This window comes from Grammomys surdaster, unplaced genomic scaffold (assembly GCF_004785775.1).
Source record: "Grammomys surdaster isolate TR1022 unplaced genomic scaffold, NIH_TR_1.0 126531, whole genome shotgun sequence".
Taxonomy (NCBI): Eukaryota; Metazoa; Chordata; class Mammalia; order Rodentia; family Muridae; genus Grammomys; species Grammomys surdaster.
In genome coordinates this window covers 6,323,123-6,342,847 of record NW_021621323.1, presented here as the reverse complement: position 1 = coordinate 6,342,847, position 19,725 = coordinate 6,323,123, and the positions used below count along the sequence as shown (strand labels likewise).

The 19,725-nt window shown below is 40.8% G+C and overlaps 1 protein-coding gene across 1 annotated transcript in view; it reads left to right on the top strand.

Moving 5' to 3' along the window:
* Slc39a8 (solute carrier family 39 member 8) overlaps positions 1-19,725 on the top strand; it is a 59,561-nt gene that overhangs the window by 18,818 nt on the left and 21,018 nt on the right. The window contains exons 2-5 of the mRNA XM_028760425.1: positions 7,192-7,354; positions 13,258-13,427; positions 14,760-14,882; positions 15,346-15,516. Of these exons, the coding sequence (XP_028616258.1) occupies positions 7,192-7,354; positions 13,258-13,427; positions 14,760-14,882; positions 15,346-15,516 (627 nt within the window). The remainder of the gene's footprint in view (positions 1-7,191; positions 7,355-13,257; positions 13,428-14,759; positions 14,883-15,345; positions 15,517-19,725) is intronic.

Here is a 19,725-nt window from a genome sequence, read left to right as displayed (position 1 = left end):
TTAGAGCTCTTTCTCATAGCATTAAGGGCTGTCCTGAAGGTCCCAGCCTTTTCCATTTTGCTGGGACATTAGCCACACCTTCACCTCCTGGATTCAGGCTGTCAGATTATCATGGAGTCTTTAATGTTAACAAAGAGGGCATTTCTAGGAGGAATGTGAAATATGAACATTACTGTACAAACAAGCCCAGAGCAGCCATCGACACTCATGGAGGCTCACACGGGAGCCCTGCCGCAGGGGCAGGAACCATGTCAGCAAGACACTGTCTCCACCAGGGCAACACTAGGCTTGGCATCTGGAAGTTCACACCAAGGACCTGTCCCAGGGGCAGGAGCCATGTCACTCTGCCCCCACCAGGGCCATGCCTGGCTTGGCATTTCTTCATCCACATTTTTCTGTTATTAGTAATTGATGTGCTATAGGTTTTGTTTCTCAGAATGCCTATGATAATTATTGTTTAGAAAACTCATTTATCAGTAAATTGTGAGTGACTTTTCTTTGACTGAATGCCTTTATCTCACCATCTACCTTTATTATGTTTACCCATTTTACATCTGTTTCCTGTGCTTCGGGACAAGTCAGTGATAGAAGCCATAACCCTTTTCCAGCTTCTGCACCTGTCTGGAGAAAGGGTAAACAACCTATTTGGTTAATGAATACATGGAATGAAAACAGGAAGGAAGTAGGAAGGCCTCAGAAGGGACAGAGTGGCAGTTGGGTTTGCATGCAGTTGGTTCACGGTGGCAGCCTGCCTAGAACAGGAGACTGTGCCTCACATGGTGGTGTGGGAAGGATGACTTCTGGGTCTTGAGTCACAGCTATCTATACACATGACAGATTCTACAAGGAAGCTGCGTTTTTATCTGGAAACCAATGTCTATGGCAGTCAGTGGTGCAGCAAGCAAGGGTACAGAAGACACTTAATAAGACATTAAGGATTCTTTCCAACTCGGACTCAAAGCCCTTGTCCCTCCTCTGACTCTTTTGTTAAGGATTTGTAATAGATTTTACTTTTTTGTATAGCTGAGTTACTTTATTTATAATAAAGGAGAATGTACTGACCTTGGTGCTTCTTTTTAATTGTAATCACAAAATTGGCAAGCATTAACTCACCCTCTCTTCCTCTACCAATACAGAGAGAACACAGCCTGTGTAACAGAGTCACCCACACAGGGAAACAGCCTCTGTATCAGAGTCCTTGTTGGGGATGTGTTTCTCAAAGTTCCAATCTGTGACAGTCTCTGGGATGACTTCGGATGGGATGACATTTGCTTCTGGTTTAGTATGAAGAGGTTGACTACAGAGTCACAAGAGGAGATAGTCTTATTGTCCTATTCAGTGGGTGCTACTTGATGAGACAGCCGAGAACAGGCCAAAGGAAGAACTGGGCAAGCATTGAAGACTAAGAGAGCTTGTCTTTTTGTCACCACAGGTAGCAGCTGGGCACTGTGACTTATGGCTGTAATCCCAGCACTTAGGTTGCTCAGGACTTCATAGTGCATTCCAAGGCTAACCTGTGCTCCAGTGATCAATTCTGAGACTCTCTCAAAACAAACACAAACCAACGAGTGACTTTTACCTATCAACCGCAACTCTTTTGATGAGGAAAAGAAAACAAAATACACCAGTAACTTCCCTTTAGCTAAGAAGAGAGTTCATTCATCCAGATAAGCAGAGCCAAGGGGATATGAACTTTAAACATAGCCACGCCCACAATCATGATGGTTTAAAAATCTTTTTCTCTGCTCCAGGTTTTTTTTTTTTTGTTTTGCCTCTCCCCACATGATGGCCAAAGTAGCTGAAGGAGTCTTCAGGTTCATGGTGCGCCTAGTAGAGAACGATTCTTCAGTCCTAGGTCTGGATGTCTAGATCTAGGTCATGTGTTACCTGGAAGGGTACAGGCGTGACAGTGAGGTGGTCTATGCCAAAGGAGAGTGCAACACAGGCAGGCAAAAGGCAGTCCCTATTTTTACTAGAGTTTATCATTTCTTATGCTTTTGCCTCTTTGGCATTGTTTCTTTCATTCTCTCTCTCTCTCTCTCTCTCTCTCTCTCTCTCTCTCTCTCTCTCCCTCCCTCTCCCTCCCTCTCCTCCCCCCCCCTCGGTGGTGGTAGGGGTGGGGGGATGGTAGTGCCAGGGATTAACCCTTAAGCTTCAGAGGTTAGACAGCCACTCAGGAGCTCTGCTGTATTCTCACCTCTTGGTTTTGTTTTGTTTGAGACGGTCCCAGCCCTTAGCCCAGGCTGGTGCTGGGATGACACATAGCTGTCACCATTGCTGGATCTCTTCCCTGCTTTTCTACAAGTGTGCTCTGTATTCTCTAGGCACGTGCTCTCTTCTAAAGTGTGCTTTCTCCGGACCACCTCCCCCACACCCACCCCACTATCACTGCGCCACAGAAGACAGACACAGCCTTATCTTTGTCTTCTGTGCTTCTCAAGGAAGCTCGTCACTCATCACCATCTGGTGTCCTGCAGGCATTAGGAATTCAGATGCCTGAAATGCAACCGGCCACCCTGCTGCCGAATGCCATACCAGGACCAACACCCTCTTTCCATCTGCCTGGAGTTTTAGTCTCAGTTGTTTCTTATGATTTATTTCTTCTGCATACAACTTCTCCCTCACATAAGACTTCTTTGTTAGTTATCATATCTCATAGGAGTTTATCATTTCTCACTCTGCTTTTACAGTTCTTGGTGCATGTGGGTCTCCCCTCCCCCCACCGTCACAATTGTTGAGGTTTCTTGATGGAAGGGGGTGCTATGACTTATTGTTTCTGTTCTATTTCTTCCCTGCTTCTAGCTTCTTCTAACTTCCACTTCTCTCATCAATATTCTTGTCAGATTTTTGGTTTCAATAAATATCTGTGTAAAGAAGGAAACAATCAATGCAATGTGTACTATAATGACGTGGCTGTCATACTCGATTACTGTTAAAGAAGACCACAGTTATGACAGTGTAAGAATTTTTTACCACTTTGAGTGCTGTCATACTGTGGTTTTCTTTAACAATGATCAAGCATGACAGCCATGCCATTGACCTGCACATTTCAGTCAGGTGCATTGACCAGGGTTTTCCAGAGAAATGGAATCAGTAAGTTCAAAAGATGGCCCGATCTTTGTTAATCCACATCTTCTTAAATCCTTTGAGAGAGAAACAGAGCATGGATGGAGGGAGTAAGGGAGGGAGAGGGATAGAGGGAGAGGGATAGAGGGAGAGAGAGGGAGAAGGCAGTGGGGAAGAAGACCATTAGGAAGACAAGTTCCAAGATCTATCATCTGTAAACTAGAGATCTCATTGTTGTAATTGAGTGTAAAGAACCGAGAGTCTGGGAGTTGATGATGTAAATTCCAGACTGGGGCCCAGAGAAAAGAATATGGTCTCCAGACAGTGAGGTAGGAAAAGTCCCCGTTTATCTGCCCTTTGCTCTGGTCAAGCCTTCCATAAATTAGTTAATGTTCTCTCATCTTTACTGAGATCATTGATTCAAATATTCATCTTGCCTGAAAAGATCCTCCTGATATGCCCACTGTAACCAGTGGCCAGTGAAGTCCAATTCAAAATTACCGATTACAGGGAAAAGCATAGAACTGGAGTCTCTCCAAACAGCTTGAAGCAGCCAAGGAGCTGGGCTGGGAAGCACCTGTGGGTAGAACTTTACCAAGAGGAAACATAAATACAGGAAGTATTTTGATTAAAGGACAGAATCCACCTCAAAGGCAGGTCAATGTGACAGGTACTAAGTGTCGGAGAGGAAGAGTTTGACTTGAAAGCAATTGGCCATTAAGAGTGGGAGGATTCTTTCTAAATAACTACGAGATCTTCGCTAGCTTATGAAGATGCTGACCCTCTAACAAGAAGCGTCAAGGTTGAGGCCCACGCTCAGACTAAAATTTAGCCAAGAAGAGTCTTTGTGAGTTTTGGAAGCCGAGTCCTTCAAGTCTTGCCGTACTCCTTGGATTCATTATAAGAAGACAAATTATTATAGTAGTACTTTACTATACAGATTTTATTTGTTGAAAATGCAAAGGGAGGAGCTTGTAATCTTTCTCCCGCCCTCTCCTTCCATTCCTTAAGGGCTTCTGGAGGTGAAGTAAGGAGAGTTAAGCTCTGATGAGGGAAGAGTAGCAGACACAGAAGCAGGAATGCTTGAAGCTATTTGCTAGAACCATTTTGAGTATAATTTGGGGGCTTTGTGTGTAATGTGATCTAAGCCCCCTTTACCACTGTGAGTAGCTTTCTTTGGTGTCTGTGTACATGCATGTTCCAGATCAGATCACTGAGGCTGAGATGAGCAAATAGCAACCACTGATGTCAGAGTGTCTGCAGACTAATTAGTCCCCAGGGGCACAGAACTCAGAAGGCACTACAAAGTCTGGCTGGAACTCTAGAGAATAGTAATATCATGTAAAAAAATAAAAAGCAAAGCTAGCTGTTTGTTAGTGGATGATTATGACAGTCTGGGGGAAGTTGGGTGCATCTCAAGGTGATACCGTTTTGTTCTATCACCCCTGAGTTGCTTTCTCAGGACCTCTTGTGACCCAGGAATTCCCAGAAGGTGAAGGGATGCACCCTAGAGGCGTCAGACTTCCTTAGTAGTGTCACTGGTCCAGCCAGTTTTGAGCCCTTTCCACAGAGGCGCTGGGCTCGTATCCTGTTTGCCCCTGCAGTGGAGACTCTGCCTTCTCATAGATATTGCCTTCTCTAGTGTTGGGTTTAATTTAGTAAATCAAGATTGAGACAGATGAAAATAGGCCATTGTCCAAATTTATTTACATTCCACTTCTTAGCGGATAAGCAATTTTAGATTTTAAGCCTATCAGGTCTGCATTGATTCTGTTTTGACAGTCTGTTCTCATCATCTTAAAAAAAAAAAAAAAAGAAAAAGCAACCAGAGCCTTGAGTTTTGCCACCTCCCTGCATCTGGGTGCCTACTGGGCAGTTGGTAGTCAAGTACTGTGATTTCTGTCCACCTGGCCAGCAAAAATTCTAGATAAAAACTGATTGATCATGACAATTCTAAGTTCTCTCATTCATTCTATACTCATTTAACTGGACTGATAGGATTTTTAATAATGCACAACGGGCAATCAGGATATCTTTAAATATCATGGCATTTAAACTACTACTTCATTGAGAAATACTGACTATGGCTTAGCAAGTTGACTTTCTGATCTACAATTTGGATCCAAAAAGAACTCCTTTAGAGTTATCTCATCTTGAATGACTTAGGGCTTGAATTCGGAGAAATCATTGAACATTATTTATTTTAGTTGGAGGAACTTGAAGTCCATGCGGTTAAGAGTTCCTTGTCAGGAACCAGTACCATTCTGTCTTTGTGCCAGCATACCTGTTAATTCCTGGAATCATGACTGCTCCAAGTATACTCTCTAGTTGCTGAGTCAGGCATCCTCCTGGTTACGAATGAGCTGTGCTTTCTTATCTTTCCCTGATTGGCTATCCAGCTGTTTTCTTCATCTATTGCTCTAGTGCCCCACACTTGGAGCTATAGGGATGCCTTATTAGTAGAGCAGTGTTGGTTGTTTGGTGGCCAGTCCACAGCTGTTATCGTACACTAGAGGAGGATGGGATGAATAAGACATAGCTTATACATATTTATTATATTCTTAAATATTATATACTTACCACTATGTGTGTGTGTGTGTGTGTGAAGAGAGAGACTAGGACTTTGAAAGAGAGCGAGGAAGAGTTTATGAGAGAATTTGGAGGGAGGAAAGCGATGAGAAAAATATAATATTAAAATCTCAAAAATTAAAGGGAAGAAAAAAAAATCTTTCAAAAAGGAAAAAACTCTGAGCACGCATTTTCTATAAAGTAATTGCCATCTTAGTTTCTGACAATTGCATGCAGTTTGATATATTTGATGTCTTTTTATTTTTTTCTTTGACAATAGCCCTGGTTTCCTGCATTAATGTTTAGAATTTTTAATGTCATCGTTTTTATTGTAAGAAGTATTGTAAGAGACTGAAAGTCCAAGATCAAAGTGCTAGGACATAGCTTTCCGTTGCAGGCTGCTCGGTGGGTTGTAGATGAGGTCCTTCTGACTGTGCCCTCTCTACTGTCCCTTCATCCAGTGGACCAGGGTCCTTCTTCCACAGCCTCTTCTAATGCTAACTATTTACAGGAGACTGTCCCCATATGTCACACACTGTGGACTAGGGTCTGACGTGAATTTTGAGGAACACAGTTCATTTTCTGGTGCAAAGCTAAGGTTTTAGTGGGGTTAAGTAGTGACTGACATAGACAAAAACATCTCTCAGTTGATTTTTACTAAAGACATGCTTCTGTTTGAGGGAATGGGTATTTCTCACAGTTTCTAATTTGTATGACACTAATTTATTAATGTTTCATCCATTTTACAGTGAAAGTGCACTTGAGAGTAAATGACCCTTTAAAAAATTGTTTTCGCAGAGATTTCTTTTTCCAATGCAGAATCTTTGCCTCATTAAAAAGTTAATGAATTTTTAAGTGGCCCAGCACTATCTGTAAAACTATAATATAGAAACCCTAATCATCAACATTTAGAATAATTTAGTAAACAATAGTTTGTGATAAGATATAATTTAAAACAAATTTTGCATATTAGAACTATTATTGCTATATTGATGGATATATTTTTAAACTATGAAACTGTAAGGAACCAAGTAGCCATCAACAAAGAATGCTAGAAAGCTACTCTGAAAGCACCCACAGAATATCCATTTAAATAGCTAAAAGGGTAAATTGAGACAATAAGAAAAAATCATCTCAGAGCCCTGTGTTCAAATGCTACAGTGTGCTTTTCCTCACTTCGTGTTTTGTAGTTCTAGGGTACCCAGACTTTGTGTATGCTAGGTAAGCCCTTTCCACTACCTGGAGTTATAGCCACAGCCAAACTCTTATTATTTTTCAAGTCTTTCTCAGCTTCTAAACCGATTTTTAATCTCATTTTGTTTACATTAGGTAGGCTGTAGATTAAATAATTCTATTGCTATTTTGTTTGTTTCTTTCTGGATTTAAAGAGGAGCGAACTGGTCCATTCATTTCTGTAGTGGGCTCTGGTTCAGACGCAGCTCTGTGTACCTGGACGTAATACAGTATGCCTCCTTAGACTGTAAGTCTCAGGTTTAGTGTTCACCCACATGTGCTGACTGCATTACTACCTGCGTGCCTTTGTTTGCTCTGTTTCAGTGTTTGTCAGCAGAAGACATCTTTTCACTTCATGGTTTCTCAAACGTCACGCAGATAACCAGCTCGAACTTCTCTACCATCTGCCCCGCGATCTTACAGCAGCTGAACTTCCATCCCTGCGAGGATCTGCAGAAGCACAACGCAAAGCCCAGTCTTTCCGAAGGTATCCGGAAGCCGCTTTCTCAGCCCATAGGAAAGTCTGAGAGGCAGCAGGAGATAAAGCTCACGTGTACCCTTTCCTCATTTATTGTTTTTAATTAAGTTGTGAGAAACCTCCTGATAAAATAAGATTCAGCAAGTTTTTAGATAAGAGTATTGGGAACTCTTGCAAGCTTTGTGTGCAACGCGCTTCTGCTTGTAGGATAAAGATTGCCCTTAGTACGGGTTAACATTCCACAACCCAGTCTTCTCTTCTTACTTATTTAGTTTTTATTGTATAGATTCATCAAACATTGTGTTCTGTTACATATGGAATTTTCATGCAAATACACAGTAATTCGTTGACTATATTTACCCCAAGCCTCCCTCCCTTCCCCGTTTCCTTCTTATCCCTCAGTCTTCTTTGTTCCTGTAAGAGCGGTGGTCCTTGCATTTCCTAATGCTGTCACCCTTTAATCCAGTTCTTCATGTTGTAGTGACCCCAGCCATAAAATTATTTCATTACTACTTCATGCCTATAATTTTGCTACTGTTATGAATCATAATGGAAATATCTGATACGTAGGATATCCGATATATGACCCATAAGGGAGTTTCGACCCACAGGTTGAGAATCTGGGCCCTTGCTGTCTACCTTCATGTCATAAACGTCATTTTATGTGTCAAGATGCAACCATTTCTTGATTTTAAGGCACATGATGTGCATACCAGGTTATTTATGAACTATTTGGCTTAGTTGATGAGTCAGTCGCCATCACCTTTTGCCTGTCCTGTTATTTCAAAACTTGTCAGTTTGTCTGCAGCTGCGATGGAAGGCATAGGAAACTACCGTACTTCTGGCTGAATCCTTAAAGCATGGAGTTTCTAACCTTTAACATTTGCATATGAAAGGAGATACAAGAATTACAAAGGCTTGCTAGAGTATGCTTGCATTTCCTTATGACTTTTACATTGTGATACTTTATGCTTTACATTTGAAAATAAATGCAATGAAAATTTCAATATACTATCATTACTAGCAATACAGACCCATAAAGGTACAGACTTCTCAGTCCAACTCCATGATTTTATGGCCATCCTGGAAACATGTTTTGACCCCCCTTTTTACCTCAGTTTCCTCATCCAATCTAGTTCCTTTCTCACAGTGCTGTTACCCGTATTAAATGACAACACTCATAAAGTACCTAGAACAACATTGACTTCAGTATTGCCTAAGGCCCGTGGTTTCAGGAAGTGACTCCAGTAAAGGAAAGTTACTGAGATTTAAAAGTATTTCTAAATCTGGATGAGGTGGCTTAGGCCTGTAATCCTAGCACTTCAGAGCCTGAGCCAGGAGGATCACCGTGAGTTAAAGATCAGTCTGGGCTACAGAGGAAGAGTCGGTGCAAGAATGGGAGTGTGAGAGAGCAAGCGAACAAGTGAGATGATAGGTAGACAGATGGTAGATAGATGATAGATAATACATTATAGAGAGATGATAAATAGATGACAGATGATGATAGATAGATGATAGCTAGCTAGCTAGATGAGATAGAGCTATGATAGATAGATGGATAGATAGATAGATAGATAGATAGATAGAGATAGGTGTTTTCTAACTCTAGCTGTTCAGGTTATTTTATGTCAGGTGAAGCCAGGAGACAAGAACAGGAAGTAGGAAGCAGGAAGTGAGAGGGAACTCTAGGGTCAACACTGCAAAGCCATGAAGTAGAAAAGTCAACCATTCTCAGTTTCGAGATCAGAAAGGTATCAAATACTTGGACAGAAAATCCAACAAAGAGAGTGGAGTGTTTGTCTCTGTTAATTTGTTTAGTTTGGCAATGGATTGTCATTTGATGCGATACTTCCTAGTTTTATTTTAGTGCAGATGTGCGGTCTTGAGCAGTTGCTCAGCATCTTTCTGCCTGAGTCACTTCGTCTGTAAGGAGGGTGTAATCACAGCTCCTTTACTGGAGAATTGTGGGTGGCATCAGAATGAGCCAATGTGTGTGACTGGAACACTGCATGGTACAGCTTGAGAGGATTGTGTCTTTGATCTTTTTGTGTGTGTACATGTGTCTATGTATGTCTGGGTGTATGTGTGGAGAATATAAATATGTATGGAGCAGAATGCCCTTGTGTGCATTTGGGGGTCAGAGGATGATGTCAGTGGTCCTGATCTATCGCTCTCCATTCGCTTGAGACAGGGGCTCTCACTGACTCTGAGCTTAGGTTGGTGGCCATCAAGTCCCAGCCGTTCTCCTGTCCCTTGAAACACTAGTGTTATAGGCATGAGTGGACACACAAGCTTTTGATATGGGTGCTAGACTTGAACTAAGATCTTTGTGGCTGTGCAGCAAGCATTCATAGCTACAGATCTGCCCTCAGCATCTTGTATACATGGCCATAGGTTCAGGGTCTTCCCTTCTGTAATGTTACTTTCTCACAAGGAAATTAAAAATAACGAAATGTAGTAGATTCTGACTTTAACTTCTCACTGCTTGTGCAAGTTCACTGCTTGAATCTAAAGTCATCCAAGAGACTAAAAAAAAAAAAAAAAAAAAAAACCCAAAATAAATCCAATTCAAAGGAGCCATGACACAAAAAGCTCTGAATATGTTTATATTGACATTTTAGTGGGACGATAAAGTAGTCTCAGAGATGTTACATTTTGTTATTTTTTTGAAATTGTCTTTCATTTGCCTTATAAAACCACAATAATATATGCAGTAAAAATGAATGATAAATTTGCTTCTTTGGGAGAGAAATTAATCATATCTTAGTAGAAAACTGAAAGGTCCAAAATTGCATCATTTTTGGGTGAGTTTATACAGTACTACTTAATTCAAATAAGATGTAAGCATCATAGACTCTACTCAAAGAAGCCTTGAAGATCATACTGTCTAACATAATACAACCAATGATGGAGCTGTAAGCTCCAGAGAGATGAAACTGATGCTTTGGAGTGACTTCACCTAGGATGGCAGGAGCACATTCTTTTTCTCTGCTTATTGAAAGAATAAGAAGGCAAGAAAAGCAGGATCTCAACACTTGGCCATGTTTTATTGAAAGCATCACACACACATGCGCGCGCGCATACACACATACATACCTGTGTGCACACATATATCCACATACACACACATGTGGACTAGCTCACATGCTCAAGTGTACACACACACACACACACACACATACATGCACGTACTCACGCGTGTAGCATGCAAAGAGACAGATGCAACTAGTGGGGAGGGGATCTAGAATTCAAGTTAGTTTGGCAGAACCAAAACTTTCCTGTTTGTGGGTAGAGTGGTGTCCCTTTGTCCCTCAGAATTGATTGGATTCAGCTATCTCTAGGCATAGGACAGTTTAGAAAAGGGGAGGCTAATTAGTTCTTGTCACAGGATGTTCCCTAATTCCAATGTTTAAAGTCCCAATGAATGGTTTCTTCTGGTATGTGGGTGAGTAGAGCCCACCAAGTCTTTGTCTTGGAGATGGAGAAGAATCATGAAGTTGGCCATCTTAAGTATTTAAGTGAAAAGCACATAATTCTATCTAGAACTTCTTTTCTCTATGCATCCTTCTGTCCATCTGTCTACCAGGGATCTATCTGATACCTACTCCCTCAAAGCAGTTTCCATTAGATGCATTGCCTAAGGGGGACGAAGAGCCCAGGGCTTTTTAACCCTAAGCCCGTTCTGCTCACTGCTATGCAGTGAGCTAAAGGAAGGAAGAAGTCTGTTTATTCAGCATTTTGGAAATAATAATAAACAACTTATGTTGAAGGTGTGGTATATCCGGGAACAATGTTATCTATTTTACTTTTGTAAAAACTGTGCCTGTATGTATGTATGTATGTATGTATGTATGTATGTGAACTATGTACATGCCTGGTACCCTAGAAGTCAGGAAAGGATACCGGAGGCCCCGAGACTGAGTCACAGACAGTGTGAGCCCCCGTGTGGGTGCTGACAACCCAACCAGGGTCCTCCACAGGGACAGCGAGTGCTTTTTAAGTGCCATCTATCGCTCCAGCTCTTTTTATTCCCCCATGTTTATATTTAAAAATTAAAGTTTAAATTTATTTCTGTGTGTCTTAGTGTGTGAGCCTGTTTGAATATGAGCCCTACGCATGGAGTACCCACAGAGGTCGTAAGAGGAGGTTGGATTCCCCTGTGTGGGTGCTGGCAATTGAACTCTGGTCCTCTGCAAGAGCAGCAATGCTTTTAGCCCAAATTCAGAGTTTTATCTGTGTGATTTGAGCTTACGGGAACTCTGTACGTTCTGGCTTTCGTAACTGTGCAAGGAAGGTAGTAGTATCTTCCTTGCAAGGCTTTGTGGGTTCAATGGAATACAAGACATTGATGGCTTAGCATAGTATCTGGTATGACAGATACTTGCTGTGCGCTGGGTGTTACTTGTGTACTGCTCTGACAGGACCAAGGAGGAAGTGGTTCAACATTTAAGTGAGTTTTCTGGTGGATGTTTTAAAAACGGCCATGCGGAAGCAGCTTTCTCATCTTCTAGACAGTGTTCCATGTCATGTGTAGCTTGGTCGCAGCGGTCATGGTACGTCTCAGACCGCACTGTGACAGTGTGCACACTTCACTCTCTTCGTAAGCCAAGCCTCTACAGTCCAGATGATGAGGAGCACATCTAGTCAAGCATCAAACTAGGATATAGCATTTGTCATTGCCCTCCCTCCCCCACAGCAACATTTACTGAGCTGCCGTTGGGTGTCTGAGTGAGAGATGAACCACCTCTATGTGTTGCCAGCATCACCTAGGTTTCCTTTGGGGCTGGTAAGGTGAGTTGTGCAATGCAGCTGTTCCCTCCACTCCCACGTGGTTGTTATCTATGTTCTCAGGCACCGGCTGACTCCGGATTCCAGGAGGCCCAGCTGGGGAGAACTGAGGAGTTTTTTGTTTTTTAAAAGTAGAAGAATTTTTTTTTTAAAGTGATCTCAGGGGTCTTCAAACAAATGTTTATGAGAAACCCCGTGCTGGCATAATGGTCAGTTTGAGGCAAAATCATCTCAACCCACCTTGGAAGCAGCTCACGTCACCCTTCCCTTGAATCTCACAGTGCTTTTCTCTTCTTTTAAAAGGCTACTTTTATTTATTTATTTATTTATTTATTTATTTATTTATTTATATATTTTTTGAGACAGGCTTTCCATGTGTAACAGAACCCTGGCTGTCCTGCGTTTCTGAAGTGAGTCTTGTCCTGGATTCACTTTGCAGACCAGGCTGGCCTCGAATTCACAGAGGTCCCTCTCTTTCAGCTGCTGGGATTAAAGGTCTGTCGCAAAAGGCTACGTTTTAAAGTCAGCCTTGAGCTACAGATGAAGTGAGGCTGCTGGAGCCTCTCCACTGTACAGGGCAGGCCATTTGTCCTCCTTCAGATATTCTCCAGGTCCCTACAAGCTCTAGACTCCTTGATCTTATGATGGTAGCACAGGTCCACTTAAATTACAAGCACAGCTTCCTATTTCCTTTCCTTTGGAGACATGATCTCACAAAGCCCAGGCTATCCTTGAACTTTGCAATGCAGAGGAAGATGTCTTTGAAATAGTGATCCTCCTTATTCTACCTCCCACGTGCCTGGATTACAGGCATGGACCACCACACTTAGTTTATGAGATGCTGGGGCCTGGACTCAGGGCCTCCTGTATGATAAATAAATGTTAATACCAACTAAGCTAGATCCCAGGCCCTACAAACATGATTTCTATGAATGTTCAGTCTACTGTATGAATGTTCTCAAATTTCTGTATACATTTCAATGAGAATTTTTAGTTTTAAAGAAGGTATTCATTGAAGCCTTTAAAGAAAAGATGTCTCAAGGCTAGTGTGCTGTGGTACAGTTAATGTTCATTTGACTCCTTGGTTGTAACTAATTTTTACTCTTTTCCCCTTTTTTTTATAGTCTGGGGCTATGGATTCCTGTCAGTGACAATTATCAATCTGGCATCTCTCCTGGGATTGATTTTAACTCCCTTGATAAAGAAGTCTTATTTCCCCAAGATTTTAACTTATTTTGTGGGGCTGGCTATTGGGACTCTTTTCTCAAATGCCATTTTCCAGCTTATTCCAGAGGTAAGGGGGTGGTTGGCTATGCGTTTCTGTGAATAATTGCTTCTTTTAAACATTTTAGCCTTCACAATCCCCACAGCATTTTATGATGAGTTTAGAAGGCGTTGGATAAAGGTATCAGAAACACAGCAAGTGGCAAAGATTATCTCATGCTTTATGGAATGTCGTAGTCAGAGACAAAATTACTCTTCTGGGAGGGCAACCACCAGGCCATGCATGCTTAGACAGTGCTAGGATACCTCGGAGAACTCAACATTTCATGCTACCTTCTATTTGGCAAAATTTAATTTTTCTGCAGTTTCATTGTTTATTTTCTATAGACTATCCGATGTCTAAATTTACTGAAGATAGACTACAGGATTCCCTTCTGTCTTTACGACAGCTCAACAAGATGAGAGGTTGACTGTGTGTTCTGTTGACAGGCCCCTCCCCCACTTCTTTTTCAATTGGCTGATAGGAGAAAACCAGTCATGGGTCAGCAAATAAAGAATAGCTTATTTTTTCCCTTTGATTAAAGTGTATTACTCGATAGTGACTATCAGTCATTATCACTTATTGTTTACTTAATCAATATGCAATATGCCTGCTTTATTTACTATCTATTATGGCCAAGATCTAGTGAAAGGAAAGCAAGAGAGGGAAAGAAAGAGAATAAATCCTAAAGGCAAACGAGAGAAATCCATACGCCCAGGGGCCACATCTCTCCTTGTCTTCTTCGAGAGACAAGATCCAAATTAAGAGAAGACAGTATTTAGACTGTGCCCCTCTTTTAAGTTTTACAAAATAACAAAAACTTCTTCTAGTTTTTAATCTGCATGTAAAAATGAGGGATACATTCTCAGAGTTATAGTTTCTATTAGTAGTTGTGTAGAAAGAACCCAGGATACCTACTGAAAACCCTCAAATGTAAAGAAAAAAGCTGAAAAATCTAAGGAGATTGACTTAAGGACGGCCATGCAATTGGCTAGTTACCAATGAGAGTCACAACACACATTTTTAAAGTGGAAATACATTTGTATCATGTCTTTAGGACAATGCTGTGTTCTATGTATGTGCATTTAGTATCTTGTGTGTTTGTGGCTCAAGGCAAATACTGCTGTGGATGTTCTAGAGAGGAATCTGTGAGGTCTGGTGGTTTTACTTTATGGGTTGACTGCTAGTAGGAAGGTTTTAATGCATTGTGTGTGGTCTGGTTAATCATGTTTCAGAGTATTTATTCTGAGGGTGGATGTACAATGTCCGAAAAATTGTATACTATGAAATTATGGTATTGTTTTCCAGGAGTCAATTAAACTGTTTGGTTTTATCTGACTTGTCCTGTCTCCCTCTCCTTAGGCATTTGGATTTAATCCCAAAATTGACAATTATGTTGAGAAGGCAGTTGCTGTGTTTGGTGGATTTTACATGCTTTTCTTTGTTGAAAGAACACTTAAGATGCTACTGAAAACATACGGCCAGGTAAACAGGCTTGACTGAAGACATTTGATAGCTTGCTTTTCCATGATCTCTGACAAAGGCAAGAATTGTGAATTATGTGAACAGTCTGACTGTTACACTAGCAAATACAAAGAGAATAAAAGTCAGTATATTGATAAGTATAGAAAAAATACCAGACTCATAAAGAATTAGAAACTATTAACCCCAATTTAATCCAAAATAATAGATGTGGATAGTTTGTATTCCCTTTGTATTGATTAAATAACAACATAGATGTCCCCTATCACAGAGAAAGCAGAAACAACAGAATCTAGTACGTAAGAATCTCTTTAAAAAAGAAAAGTTAGTATTTTAAAAAGATTACATTGTAGATAGAGTAGATATAAAATTTTTCTTTTATAAATGAAAAACATTGGACCATTTTCTTGTCTACAGGAGTCATCTTATTTCCCTCTTATAATCCACTTGCTTTGTTCACATGTAGAATGACCACACTCACTTCAGGAATGATGACTTCGGTCCTAAAGAAAAAACTCATCAACCCAAAACATTACCTTTACCTGCAGTCAACGGAGTGACATGCTATGCCAACCCTGCTGTCACCGAGCCTAACGGGCACATCCACTTTGACACTGTCAGCGTTGTATCCCTCCAGGTATGTCATGTTGATTGCATTTTTCTCTTACTCTTCCATGTAATTGTCACCATAAAGGTAGCAGGGAATGCAGTTGAGTCAGTATTTCATGTGCTCACATGTTAAACATGCCTACCTTCATCGGATAAGCTACTTTGAACTCTTTCTGCTCTCCCTCTGGATACTTAAGCCCATGAAATGAAGAAACTGTGGATTCACTGTTCTCCAGGCGTTGTATAACTATATAAGAGCCTCCTGTTAGATTTACACAATACTTCTAGCAAAATTAACTCAGGACATTTCTCTCACTTCAATTCCTTCAAAATCCCAAACCAAAGGATCCTCTGAGTGATTGATTTGAAATCATAAGAAGATTTGAAGGTGTCAAAAGCCGTGCTTGTTAATTAACTGACTTAAAAGTTATATTTGCACTGTCTGAAGAATATTAATGGGTAGCTGGGCGGTGGTGGCGCACACCTTTAATCCCAGCACTTGGGAGGCAGAGGCAGGCGGATTTCTGAGTTCCAGGCCCAGAGTGAGTTCCAGGTCAGGCAGGGCTACACAGAGAAACCCTGTCTCGAAAAACAAAAAAACAAAAAAACAAAACAAAACAAAGCAAAACAAAACAAAGAATATTAATGGGTACCATTTTTTAAAAGCAAGCATTTCACACCAGACAATATGCTAGGCAATTATTGATTTTATCTCATCTTTTTTTTAAAATAAAAAACTACTGAAATTAGAGGTTGTTCTCTATGTAGTATGACCACTTTCATTTCAAGTGATAGAAATTAAACTCAAATTATCTATGGCCAAAGGATTGTTGGAAAGAAAACTGGTATCTTCTATGGGAGATCCAAGCTGCTGGGACAGAACCGTCAGCACCGTCAGCAACATCAGCAGCCCTTCTCACCCACAAGCATCTCAGCATCACTTTATTCCTGTCACAAGAGGGAAGCAGCCATGGATAGCTCCTGAGACTTGTAATTTCAGTATTTAGGATGGAACTGACTTCTTATCTTTAAACCTCCAATTCCTTGTTAGTACCCTCTTGGTCTGCTTTCTACGAGGAAGTCACTTTAGACTGAACGAAGCATTGAGATGAAGGTCAGGCTCCTTGTCGGGCTTTGAAGGCACACTAGTGCTAAACTAACCCAAAATTATTTATTGTGGTGCGTGAAATGATGCTTTTAACTAAGATTTTCAAAAGAATATGGCGATGTCTAAAGAGATAATTTTATGTCGTACTCACAGTTGGTATTTTATTGAGTGTTCCAGGTCCGTGCCTTTAACAATAGACTAATTATCTTACCACCCCATAAACTAAAGGACAAATACTGTTTTAATTAGGACGCAAGGACTTAGAGATGTTAACCAGCCCAATATAGAATACAGATGGAGTAGACAGATGATTAAAAGGGGTGCTGGGAGGACAGAGACACTGGTGTGCACTGTAATTACCATCAGGCAGATGGAGAGGATAAATCTTCCGTGTGACTCATCCAGCAAATGCAGATCCACAAGCTACGAAGTTGAGCATACTAGAAAAGTGAGCAGTGAGATGAGGTGGAAAAACAACCAAGAGAAATACAAAGTAGGAAAGAAATATTTGAAAGTCATTGTTGGGAAACAACAACAAAACAAAGACCCTTGATTTTCTTCTTGGAAATAAAACATGCTTGATCATATTCTTTTCCCGCCGGATGCAGGGAAATTCCCAAGTGTGTTTGAAGTAGCTTTGGGGTAATATTAAACTAACTGGAAATTATCTCAGGTAGTGTAATGAATGATGGTTTTAATTAAGATTTACCAGAGAACATCCTAATACCCAAATAGATGGCTTCCTGTAGTATTTAAAAATGAACATTTTTTTTATATGTTCCAGGTCTGTGTCTGAACAGTAGATGGCTTACCTTATTTGATCCTCATAAACCAGGGTTAAGCACAGCTATGGTTAGCTACTTGGACTTAGAGAGGTCAACCAAGTCAAGGACACACACTTTCTGAGAGCTGAAGCTTGCTTAGCACTGGGGCTGTTTGATGCTGCTTTCTGATGATTTGCTGGTCTTCCTTCTTCACAACGCTAGAAACAAGACGACAACATTGGTGCTCCATTCAATACAATTTATCCTATTAGGAGGAGAGATGGATTAGCTCAAGAGTATTGTTTTCTGAAGACATAATCATGCAGTGGGTCCCTGTGAAATCATGACTGAAATTTGGTGATGATTCCAAAGAACCGGTCAACTAAGCTGCTGTCTTAAACACTGATGAATGAATCCTTTACACCAGTCATGGAGACACAGGTCTATAAGCTCAACCCCTAAGAGGCTTAGACAGGAAAATGTCAAGGTGAAGGCCAGTCTAGGATCCAGTGAGCTCAAGGTCAGTCTGGCTTTGTGAAATCCCATCTCAAAACAAAATGTGAAGTAAAAGAACGAGGGTTATATCATATTGCTGTAACTGCTTAGTCTGGGCAAGGCTAAGTTTAATCCTCAGTACTACAAAACCCACAAATGGAATAAAAGTTCCTTCAGGTATCTGATGGCAGGAAATTTGAAGCCTCATTTAAATTCTTATCCTGAGAAAGATTATTCTGTGTCCCCTAGGATGAGCAAGACCAGGTCAGGTGGGCTGCTCTTCCATGGACGATTATAACCCTGGTCCAGACCTGAGCATTGGAATCTTCAGGTTCTATTACATGACACACTGACAATAAAGAATTTAAGATTTAAAACTATTTTCAGGAGCCGGGTGGTGGTGGTGGTGCATACCTTTAATCTCTGTAGTCTGGAGGCTGATTCAAGTGAATCTCTGTTAGCTTGAGGCTAGCCTAGTCTACAGAGTGAGTTCCAGGACAGCCAGAACTATACAGAGAAACCATGTCTCAAAACAAACAAACAAACAAACAAACAAACAAATTTAAAGGGCTAGTGACCACATTAACAGAGAACAAGTTATGGGAGTTGATCTCTTCTTCCATGATGTATGTTCCAGGAATTGAAACCAGGTCATCAGGTCAGCACTCTTACCTCCTGAGCCATCTTGCTGCTCCCCTCCCCCCAACATTTCCTTTTTATCTAGCCAAATTGCTCAAAAGCTTGGGTTAATTAAGGTATTAAGACTCTTTCATTAGAATTAGCTTTGCCTGAGGATGTTTCCAGTAAATCTAAGTACCATGGCAAAGGTGAGTCCTGCTTTACATAGTTAAATATATCAATGAAAAGGCTACTTCTACTAGACATGTGCAGATTTTCCTCCATTTTTCAGGAAATACTGAGTACTTGCTCAGTGTCCTAAGCACAGGGGGTTTTGAGGCAAACACATCCTCCTACCTTCTAGCCTACGTAATGGAAATAGTAAAAAGAGTGAAACCAGAAGCTATGAGGAAGTAATGCATATTTTGATGAAAATAAACCCTGGTGACTGACAGTGTTGTATGGGAGGTTCTTTGAGCAGAACAATCAGGAAAGACTTCCTCAAGAGGTCAGTGGAGGGTTAGGTCATGAGAAGAGCCAGCATGAAGGTATCTAAGAAGAGAGTATTTTGATAATGTATAGAATAGTCAATCCTGCCTCACAAACAAGAGATCTGGAATATTAATGGTATGAGATTCTTGAGCGTTCGTTAGCACAGCATATCTGTGACATGATTCCTCCAGTTTTGGAATAGAAATTATTGGATTTTCATACCAATGTTGATAATGAGTCCATGAGCAGAGAGGAACTAGGCTAGGATTCTAGATCATACTTCTAGGAACTCTGTATCTGTTGAGGAGGGAAGGCAAGATAGGTCCCTGGGTGGTACCTGAGGACCAGGTATCACGAACTGCCTAAACAGTATTGACATTGATTTCTTATGGGGATTGTTTTTTGAACATTTTGCTGAATGAATAATCATGGAAGAACAAAAGTGTAAATAAACTGGCCATCATATTGCTACTTCCAATGTGCTTTAGATTATACAGAAATGTAAACAGAATTTAGGGAACAAAGTTGAAGGCCTGGCATTGCTTCATGAGGTAGCAGGTGCTGTGCAGTAAGCTACAGCGGTCTTAATAAAAAAGTGTTTTCTGATGTTAAATATGACAAAAATAATTTATTCTAGATGACCCCATTAAAATGATGGACCACAGTATTTAAAACTCATTTGTTTGAATTCAAGTGTGAGTTCAAGAATTGGATAGACAATATAGGATGCTAGTGTTTCAACAGAGTTAATTGTTTTCAA